General features: G+C 24.6%; 5 protein-coding genes across 5 annotated transcripts; 3 read left to right on the top strand and 2 right to left on the bottom strand.

Moving 5' to 3' along the window:
• Positions 1-545: 545 nt before the first annotated feature.
• On the top strand, positions 546-2,532 carry ENU1_128610 (ubiquitin carboxyl-terminal hydrolase domain containing protein; the record flags this gene model as incomplete). The annotated part of the gene is made up of 2 exons (XM_008860011.1): positions 546-2,306; positions 2,377-2,532. 2 exons carry the CDS (start codon positions 546-548, stop codon positions 2,530-2,532), a joined length of 1,917 nt encoding a protein of 638 aa, XP_008858233.1.
• Positions 2,533-2,764: 232 nt separating this feature from the next.
• Positions 2,765-3,352, top strand: ENU1_128600 (hypothetical protein; the record flags this gene model as incomplete). The annotated part of the gene is made up of 1 exon (XM_008860010.1): positions 2,765-3,352. One exon carries the CDS (start codon positions 2,765-2,767, stop codon positions 3,350-3,352), a length of 588 nt encoding a protein of 195 aa, XP_008858232.1.
• Positions 3,353-4,754: 1,402 nt separating this feature from the next.
• Positions 4,755-5,441, bottom strand: ENU1_128590 (hypothetical protein; the record flags this gene model as incomplete). Its single annotated transcript, XM_008860009.1, has 1 exon — positions 4,755-5,441. The coding sequence occupies one exon, from the start codon at positions 5,439-5,441 to the stop codon at positions 4,755-4,757; it is 687 nt and encodes a 228-aa protein (XP_008858231.1).
• Positions 5,442-5,736: 295 nt separating this feature from the next.
• On the bottom strand, positions 5,737-6,257 carry ENU1_128580 (hypothetical protein; the record flags this gene model as incomplete). The annotated part of the gene is made up of 1 exon (XM_008860008.1): positions 5,737-6,257. Exon 1 carries the CDS (start codon positions 6,145-6,147, stop codon positions 5,737-5,739), a length of 411 nt encoding a protein of 136 aa, XP_008858230.1. The 5' UTR covers positions 6,148-6,257.
• A 1,145-nt stretch (positions 6,258-7,402) lies between these two features.
• On the top strand, positions 7,403-9,995 carry ENU1_128570 (Rap/Ran GTPase activating protein, putative; the record flags this gene model as incomplete). Its single annotated transcript, XM_008860007.1, has 2 exons — positions 7,403-7,822; positions 7,962-9,995. The coding sequence occupies 2 exons, from the start codon at positions 7,403-7,405 to the stop codon at positions 9,993-9,995; spliced, it is 2,454 nt and encodes an 817-aa protein (XP_008858229.1).
• Positions 9,996-10,764: the final 769 nt, after the last annotated feature.

The raw sequence follows: 10,764 nt of genomic DNA, 5'->3' as shown, positions 1-10,764 counted from the left end.
TTTAATAGAAATCAATAAAGCAAAGAAGTATTTTTCTCGTGGCACTACAAAATCCTAAAGAATATGTTAAACAAAAAGAGTATTCTTTTTTAAATAGGGAAGGGGTGTGATTAGTCTTTACTTATTAAAGAGGAATAGATTAAAATTCTATTAACACTTAATTAACTAATTTTATTTTAAAGTAATTTACAATTTTAATATACCATTTGAATTTATTATTAAATGTTTTAATTAACATTAATTCTATAAATACACTTTTAGTTTTATATAACATTATTATTAAACGCAATAATAGAGAATTATTTGTTTCTTTTTCAATAATCTAATATAAATAATTTAGTTGTTAAAATATTTCATGAGTAGGTTAGTTTGGCATGAACCTAAGGTATTAGGATATTTATTCTTTGTAATTTATTCGTTGTCATAATAAAAGATGGTGTTTTGAAGAGTCATAAATTTTATTTGAAGTTAACATGAAGTGAAAGAAAAATTAATAAAAATCTTGACAATAAAAAGAAGATATTAAAAGAACTTAAAATATTTGAATGAGCTTTATTTATCGTTTCTTCACTCGTCAAAATCATAAAAAAACAACAAAAAAATTACCGAATGGGGTATGTGGATTATATAACTTAGGGAATACATGTTATATGAATTGTATTTTACAAAGTATTGCTCATTCTAAGTTATTTCAAAATTTCTGTTTAACTCAAGACAATCTCATACGTAAAGACATTGCACCTGGTAATGAAACACAGTATCACAATAAAATTTCTATTGCACTTATTGCTCTTATCCAAGCTATGTTTTGTGGTGATTATGCTATTTGTACACCTAGAGGAATTAAAGAAATTATGGGAGAAAAAAATATAATGTTTAAAGGAAATAACCAAAATGATGCATCAGAATTCTTTTTATTTTTGTTGGACGAGCTTGATAAAGAAATGAGAGGGACTCAATCTGGAATTCCTATCTCACTACCTAAAGACGATTTGCCTATTCTTCCCATTAAAATCAATGACCATCAAGTTGGAGTGCCTGAGATTGCTAAAACAAAAATATCACCAAAACCTTTAGTATTAGAAATTGCCCCAAGTGAAAAGACAGAAATTCATGAAGGATCTCCCTTAATAAAGAGAGGTGAGTTTGTAACAATAAAATTAGAGGAAGATAATCCTCTTGTTCATTCTGTAACAATACAAGAAACACCTGACTCTGAAGAGAATAATGAAAGAAACGAAATAAATGAACAAAAACATGAAATGTCGCAAGAAATGGTATTAACACTATCAAAAAATTCAGAAAACTTTTTGAAGATTAAAGACAATATTATAAATGATGGTTATTTGCAAAAAGAAAACCGAATTAAAATATCAATGGGTTGTAGTGCCTTTGAAAAATATGTACAAAATAACCAAAGTATTATTAGTGAATTATTCTTTGGCATGTTATTAAAAAGAACTCTATGTGATTGTGGTAATTATTCTGATAATCATAACCCTTTTGCAACATTACCAATTGATATTCCTTTACCTAAGGAGGTAGATGGATATTTTCCTGTAGTTTTTATTGGTAAAGAAGGACTTCCTAAGCTCTTTTATATTTGGACTGAAATTCGACCAAATATGAAAGAATTAAAAGAAAGGATTGAAGCAAAGGTTCAAAAAAAAATTAATGGGATTTGGTGTGAATGTGGAAAGATTATTCCTGTTGACTTTGAAAATGTTCCTCAAGCACTTGACCTTAGAGGAGCAAGAAAGTTACTTGCTTTTGAAAAAATAGAAAGACCTAAACTTATTTATATTCAGGTCAGTGTTAGAGGAGAATTGCGAAGACAACTTATTCCAATACTAGTTGAGAAAGACAAATTGAAAGAGCGTTTGAGTGTTTTTGGTGTTGAAAAACCTTTTAATGAAGAAAAAGTAAAGAAGGGGTGGTTGTTAACATTTAAAGGGGAAGAAGAGGATATTGAGAAATTTGGAACAATGGAAAGAGAAGAAGAGCCAAATCAAAATATATTAAATCCAAATGGTATATCATTAGAGTGGTGTTTAAATGACTTTTTTAAAGAAAATATTTTAGGTAAAGGAAATGAATGGAAATGTAGTCAGTGTGGAAAAAAAGTTAATGCCAGACAAAAATGTATTATTGAATATCCTCCAAATGTTCTTGTTATTCAACTAAAACGGTTTAGATACACAGAACATTTAAGTGTAGTAAAAGATAATTCTCTTGTTTATTTTCCGATTGAAATTGATCTTCATCAATTTGGAATGGTAGGGAAATACCGATTAAATTCTGTTGTGGTTTGTCTATTTTTTTTTATTTATAGTACTGTTAGATTTATTTTCAATGAACAAATTAACTTTAGAATAGAATCATAGAGGGACATTAAATGGTGGACATTATTATTCTTATTGTAGATGTGGTTCAGATTGGTTTGTTTTTAATGATGATACAGTAACAAGGCTTAATACCAACCATATTGTGACAAATAATGCTTTTATGTTATTTTACGAAAGAATTGACTAATTCAATATTTTTATTTCAAACAAAGTAAAACTATTTTTATTTGCTTATTTCTTCAAATAAAAAAAGAAAAATTCAAAGGAGGAGATAATAAAAACACTAATTAGTCAGGAAAGAAAGGAAAAGAAGTTATTTTTGATATAATACGAATGAAAGTTTTCAAACTATAGTTTTTGAATAAAACAAGAATAAGTCATAGAAACTAAGAAATAATTAAAGGTTTAAACGAGGTTAAATGCGATCGAAAGGGAAAATACTTTATTGCTATAAAGATAAAAGAAATGAGATAGTTTTTAATGAGTCTCTTTGTATTGCAATACTTTGTACATATGCAGAAATTACAATAAGGAAACCTGCAGGAAAGGCTTCTGTATCAAAGCCTTTCTTTCCAATTGAAACAATACAATTCAATGATTCCGACAAAGTTGATTTTGGAAATATAATTGATAAAAGGATTCATGAAATATATAAAATGGATATCGCAAATGGAGTATTGGAGGAAACTGCACTTTCTCGAATGAAGAAAAATAGAACAACTGAATCAATTCATTTACTTTTTGATATTGTTGAGGAACTTGGGGTAAAATTTCACAAAAAATTTTCTAACGGTAAAAACAACTCACTGGTTATTGACTATATAGAGTCTATTTATTATAAATATTTTTGTTTTAAAAGAAAGGATATTGATTATGTAGGCTCAGTCATTAATTCTGAAATACTGTCTCGTGTTGACAGTAAACAATTCGTTACATTACAAAAGAATGATAAGATGCTTAATTCTATTCTTCTAGATTATATTCAACAAAGACATAAGAATTTGTAATTCATTTTATGTATTTTTATTAGAGAATTTATTTATCTTAAAATAGAGCATGTAAAATTTCGGCATGTTTATTAGTATAAAAAACATGAAAAATATTTTTAGATACCTTGTTAGTATATCGTTTTTAACAAATTATTCATTATGATATATTTCATTTTTTTTCAAATAGACTTTTCTAATTTTATTATAATAATTTATGTGTTAGTGTTTTGAGAAAAAAACAAATGAACAGGTATTTGTTATTTTATTGTTTTTAGAATGTCTTAGTTAAAAATATTTTGGAAAGAGACCCTAAGAAATAATTATGTAATGATTATGTTTCATTCTTTCAACCAATACTTGAGTTTAATAGAAAAAAATGTGATTAAGTCAAAAGCGAAGGTTAAAGGAGTTTGTCTAAATTAATAGTGTTATTTTGTGTTAAAGAGAAAGACAAACTTATAGTAGTCAAATATTTAATCATTTCAAATAATATAATTTTATTTATTCTACATCAGAAAATAAAATAGTTATGAGTTGTAAAAAGAAGCGGTTCATCATCAAATTTTTATTGCATAATTTTTGAAATAATATTAATAATAAAATTTAAATATTAATACAGTTTAATGTGTTTTTCAATGTAATTCGTTGAATATATTATATGTAAATTTTATTTTATGGATAAATAAAATCCTTTTAGATATCTAAGTAATTCAATAGTTCTTCTGTTGTTGTGTCATTTTTTGAAAAGAACATAAACAATAATTACTTTTTATTATTGACTCTATAATAGGTTGTTAGTAAATAAAGTAATAAGACTGTTGTAGTTTATATTTCAATTAAGTTTTTTAATTGAACAAATAAACAACCTTTGAAAAATAATTTTATATTGTCTAAATCTCTACCCTGGGGTTGACCTTTTTATTTCTCTGAATTACTTTTTTTTTTAAAGTAAATGTTGTATGTGGTATATGTCTTCCTCAAATAAGTTCACTGTTTAAATAATGACATCGTTACGTGTTTGATTTAGAGTTTTTATTAGTTAAGATTAGTATGACTAAGTCTTAGTCATTAAGAAAGTCATAAGGTTTTTGTTATCTTCAGATTTGTTAAGTATTTATGAAAGGTAATTTTCTTATTATTAAACACTATTTATTGGTACCTAACCTAAATTTTAAATACAATTTGTTATATAATGTTATTCTAATAAATTGCTGACTTTCTGAAGCACTGAAGGAAAATGTTTATATTTTTTATTAATTATTATTGATAAAATAAAAGTCATTGTTGGATAAATTATTCTTGTGGTTGTAATACAAATAATTTTAATTTTAGGTATTACTCTCTTCATTTTTTTTCAAATAAAGAATATCAAAAACCTCTCAATTATTTTTGTCTAATAGTTCATAATATAATATGTTCTTTAGAATTCCTCTGGCAAAAATGTGTATAATGGTGAAAGGAGAATAGGCTTTTCATCTACTTCACAATAATGTTGAATAAGTAGTTCAAAAGAATTCAAATAATGACTTGAATATAACATCCTTTTAATTCCTCGAATGCTATTTCGTGGAATAATTAATCCAGATATTCCTTGAAATTGAACTGATGGCCATTTAGCATATACTTTCTTGATTTCATTTGTACTTTTTTTATTTATGCCAAGTAAACAAATATCATCAATGGATTGATTGATTTGGTCAAAATAATAGTGAAGAGTCATTTCAACTTGTGTTTTATTTAATGCAGGGTCAAGTAGTGATGTAACAAAGACAAAGTCAACTTCATCTGGAATATATTTTAATCTTTCATTAAAAGCCCAATTCAATGAAATTTTTTCTTTGTAATCATCAAATTCTATTTCTTCTTGTAAATAACCAAAGTCATGTAAAGAAACAAGATATCCATTCTTTGCCCACCATTCATTTGGTTTAAAGTTATCTTGAATAGTTATAAATTTTAAATGTTCATTTGATTCAAATTTTTCTGGTTTCATTGAAGATATTGAAAGTAAAGCAATAGTATAAAATGATGACGACATCCAATGGTTTATATTTGAAAGATATTGGTTAACACCAATCTCTCGTTTACCATTTGGAGTGACTTTCATTCGGATGTCAGGTGGAGGTTGAGTAGTACCAAAGAATAATGTTGCAACAAACAACAGACCAACAAAACCAAAGAATGAAAGAAATATTAATTTTTCATACCTATAACTGACCAGCATTTTTGCGGAGAAAGAACTATATTTCTTCCTATTTACTTTTTCACTTTAAATAATGTGTTGAGATTGTTTTTCACAATGAAAAGATAAAGGCTTATGACTAATTCTCTATTTTTGATTTCATTTTTATTTCTCAACTCCAAAACGAAAGGGCAACTTTACTTAATTAGGTTTATATGAATTAAAATTTAGCAAGAATTTGTTCTAAAGTATCTTGTTTAACATTAGATGTATCACTCATTAAATCTTGTGCGAGTTTAGTCTTTTCTTGTTCAGTTAATTTAGAAAGGTCTTTCAAACACAAAGAGTTACCAAGAACTTTTGTTTCAAGTTTAATGTTCCAGTTTGGTTGTTGTCTTAAATATTTCATAAATAAACTTTTACAAACTTTTCCTTTTCCATTTTTCATCATTTTATTTGATTTACATTGTCTGTAACCAGTTCTTTTCATAAAGGCTGTATTATGAGCTTCTGCCTGAAGGATAACCTGAAGGTTTTTAAAGTGTTCATTGACATTAGTAAGATTACCTTTAATTATTAATTTATCAAATTGAACTGAAGCAGTGGTAGTATTTTTTTCTTGTTTAACCATTTGTGGACATTTTTTTTCTTTTCCAAACAACACATCTGCAAGTGACTTTTTGATTTCCTGGTTTGTTTTATCATTGAGTTGTGCATTTACTGAAAGTGCTAAAATCAACACCAAAAACAACATTATAAAGGCTAAAAAAATATAAGACGATTTCAAGTTTTTCTTTTTTTTAAGTTTATTTTTATGTTTTTCTAAATTTATTTGTTAATTTTTTAAATTAATGGATTTTCACAATATTTACTCAAACGAGATAAAACAACTTCAATGGTTCTTTGTTTATTTGAACAAAGATTTTGAGTATTACATCCTATGTAAAGGAAAATCTTTAAATTACTTGTTATCTTTTTAAAGACAATAATAAAAGTATATTATTTAATAAATAGATATAAATATCTAATAACTACACAAATGTAATATAATGTATTTTCTTTTAATGTCATAAATATAATTCAATAAACGATAATAATGTATTAATGAATAAAAAGAACAAATAATAAGAAAGCTGCAAAATAATGACTAGACAAAGAATATATATGATCAAGAGAATGAAATATTGTAATTGGAAAACTATAAAAAAAAAATCAAACTGGTTGTTTTTCTGTAACAATAAAATAATTAAACTGAAAACAATAAGGTAATTTGTTTATAAAAATATTACATAAACTAAAAATAATATAATGGAATGAATTGTTTTATATAATGATGATATAAATAAATTACAATAAAATTCATAAAAACAATTTTATAACATTTGTATGTTTATAATATGAATGAAAGAAATTTTATTAGTTGTTATGGTTATTTATTAAACAAACTGTTCATTTTTTGAAAAAAAAAAAATAAAAAGAAATATTTAAAGAATAGTCTTTTAAAATTCTAATTTGTATTTTATCTTTTGTTTCTTAAATATTTGGTTTTTTACTTTGATTTCTAAAAATAAAAAGAGAATTTTTATTTTGTTTATTTTGACACAAATTGCATTTAAATAAGAGTTATTGTAAAATTAATTCAGTTTTTTTATTTTTTATTTTGAGAAGAGATAAAGAACTTCCAACACACAACACAACGAAGAAGAATAAGTTTATTAAAAAAAAATTTAAGTAATTCAAATATTTTAATAATCGTTATATAAAACATAATTATAAAAAAAGCGAAAAATATAGAAAGAAGAAGAAATAGTTTGAAGTTAATAAAAAACTAGTTTTAAAAAGGAGAAAAATAAGAAAAAGAAGTTTTGATAAAGTAATATTCTTAGATGAATTCAAGTGAACCACTCACTATCCAGATTGAACGTTCAGAATCAGTAAATAATCAATTACCAGATTTATTTCAAAGTTCAAATATATCAGAACAATCTGCTACAGTTTCATCACGACAATCCTTATCATATGAAGATGAAGTCACAAAATTAAAATTAGAAATCGAACGTTTGAAAAAAGAAAAAATAGAGATAGAAGAAAGCTCTAAAATACAATTTATGAAAGAATTTAGTTATTATGCAAGTAATTTTCCATTATGTGGAGAACAGTTTCAAAGTGGATTAGTTGATCCAAGTAATGGAAATTTATCATTTGTTGTTTTATATCCTAAAATATTTGAAATTGAACCAACTCTTTTTGTATTTAAAGCAACTAGTCATGGAAATGGTACAAAAATAACAAACAGTATAGTAGATGTTTGTAGAATTCATTTTTTATACTTTTTTATATTGAAGAAATTTATCAGTTCAAATTATTTAATTTCTTCAAGTCTAACAATTAAGTTTTTTCTAATATTATATCTAATTTATATAGTAAAATTCACTGATTTTATAGAGAACAAATGATGGGTTTACTATTAAATTAGATAGACCAGCAGGAAAAGGAACTTTATTTCTTTGGTTTGCATATACTCCATTAAAAAATTCAAGAAAAGAATTTACTGAAATGACTAAATTATTCCATGGAAGTGTTACACGATCACAAATAGAACAACCAATGATGGCATATGTTAGAAAATATGGACCAAATGATTCTGATGAAAATGGAAAAACATTATTACATTATTGTGTTCAAAATGGATTAGTTGAAATGGTTAATTGGTTATTAGCAAAAGGTGCATATGTCAATGCAGCAGATAAGTTTAGATATACACCATTACATATTGCATTATCAGGACAAACAATTAATGCAAATGTAATTAATGCATTATTAGATTCAGGTGCAGATAAAAAAGCAAGAAATGTTCAACACAGAACTCCATTACATTATTTATGTAGACAAACAAATATTGAACAATTTTTACCAATTTTAAATAGATTTTTACCAGATGGAGAAAATAATAAAGAGTTTGTTAATTTAAAATCAAGTAAAGGAGATACTGCTTTAATTGCATTATGTAATGCATCTATGAATATTGATGCTATGAAAATTCTTTGTAAAAATGAAGCAGATGTAAACGTTCAAACTATGACTGAAGACTTTCCTTTATATTATGCTATTAAAAAAAGAAATAAAGACGCTATAAGAATTTTATTACAACATCATGCTCTTTTAAATTTAACATTTTATGGAAAAGATGTTATGAAAATAGCTGAAGAATATCATTTTGAAATAGAGTTAAAAGACATATTAAATTCTTCATTTTTAATTGATAAAATGAGTGAACTACAAATCAAAACTCTTCAAGAAACATTTGAAACAATAAAATATCCACAAGAAAAATGGCTTAAAATTGTTAATCCTGATAAAATTGCTTTAATTGATATTTCAACATTTCCTGTTGGATATCATTTAGAAAATTATTCAAATTGTTGTAGTCATACTCATAAAGAATTAGAATATTATAACACTCATGATCCTACTCTTTGTATTAAATATTATGAAAAATACTTTGATTATAAAAAGCATATTAATTATATAGTCCCTATTCAAGGAGATGTTTTTGTCGTTTCAATGACTGAAAGTTTATTAAAATCTTCTTCTCTTAGTCCAAGATTTACAAGAGAATCTTTTGATTTATCTACACAAAAACGAAAAATAATTATTAGAAATAAAAAAGGTGATTTAAGAAAAGAATATCCTGGAAATATTACTGATATTCAAATATTAAGAGAATTGGGTTATAATGGAAAAACATTATCCCCAATTCATTCTCGTACATTATATACTTCATTAACTAAATTAGAAAATCAAACAGTTTCAGAAAAATTTAAATTTGGAGTGTTATATGGAACATTGGGTCAACTTACAGAAAATGAATTTTACAATAATAAAGAGGCAAGTCCTTATTTTGAACACTTCTTAAAATTATTAGGAGAACGAGTTGATATGAAAACTTATCCAGGATATTGTGGTGGATTAAATTGTAATGGATTTCCTTTTGGAACAGAGATAATTGTATCTACTTTTAGTAATGACCAAATAGAATGTGCTTTTCATGTTTCTACAATGTTACCTTTTAATGTTAAAACTGATCAACAAATTGAAAGAAAAAAAATTATTCAAAATGATATTTGTGTTATTATATTTAAAGAATATAATTCAATTCCTGAACCTATAGATATTACTTCTTTTAAGTCTCTTACAAATCATGCATTTTTAATTATTGGATATGATTTAAGTCAACCCTTTTCTTTAACACCAAAATATGATATTAATTTATGTGTTAAAAATGATGTTCCTCCTATTCCCCCTTTTATTACTCAAGAAAAATATCATTATGAATCTGCTTTACATGACTTTTTACTTGCTAAACTCATTAATGCAGATCGTCTTTCTCAATCTACTTCATTTTTTAGAGGAAAGTTTTTAACCAATCGCCAAAACCAATTGGAGTCTATTTGTTTAAATGCAAAAGTTCAATTCTAATCTATTACTTTATTGTTCTTCTTTTTATTATTTTTTGTTTTATATAACGAATTTTCTTGCATTTATTTTATTTTCTTTTTCTGTCGTTTAAAAAATTTTTTCTTTGTAAAATAATACTGAAAATAATTTATTTCTTATTTCAATATCTTTTAAGTTCAAGACTTAACTATTTTTACATAATTACTTCTTAATTTTAGAAAAAATTTCATAAATTTCAAATTTTTTAGATTTATTAGTAAAAATGTTTTTTTTTATATCATAACAATTTTTTTTAAGAAGAATCATTAATCTTTCATTCTTTCACCTTATGATTTTTGTTTTTTTTTGACTTAGTCTCTTCGTTGTTGTTACTATTTAATTAAAGTTGTATATTGTTTAAAATATACACAAACCATAAAGGGAAAAATAAAACTGATACTCTAAAAAAAATAAACATTAGAATTTTGTGACTTAATAAACAAATTATTAATATAACAACTTCAATTCCACACAATTGTTCAAACTTTGCTTTCTTTTTCCAAAAATTAAACTCGGAGTTACCACTAATTGATTAAAATTAATCATTTATTTAATATTATTATTTTATTGGTTCATACAATGAAGTTAATAATAAATTATCTAAAGTATCACCTTATTTAAGTCAAGGCTTTATTGTAACAATAACCTTTCATGAAATCGAAAAGTGATTAGACAAGCACAAAACAAATATAAATAAAACATCCAAAGAATAAACTTCATAACCAAACGAAATTATAACATAATACAAACA

The sequence above is a fragment of the Entamoeba nuttalli genome (genome assembly GCF_000257125.1).
Source record: "Entamoeba nuttalli P19 unplaced genomic scaffold asmbl_5386, whole genome shotgun sequence".
NCBI classification, from domain to species: Eukaryota; Evosea; order Mastigamoebida; family Endamoebidae; genus Entamoeba; species Entamoeba nuttalli.
Note: the sequence above shows the minus strand (reverse complement) of the source record. Positions and strands in the feature narration are given on the sequence as shown.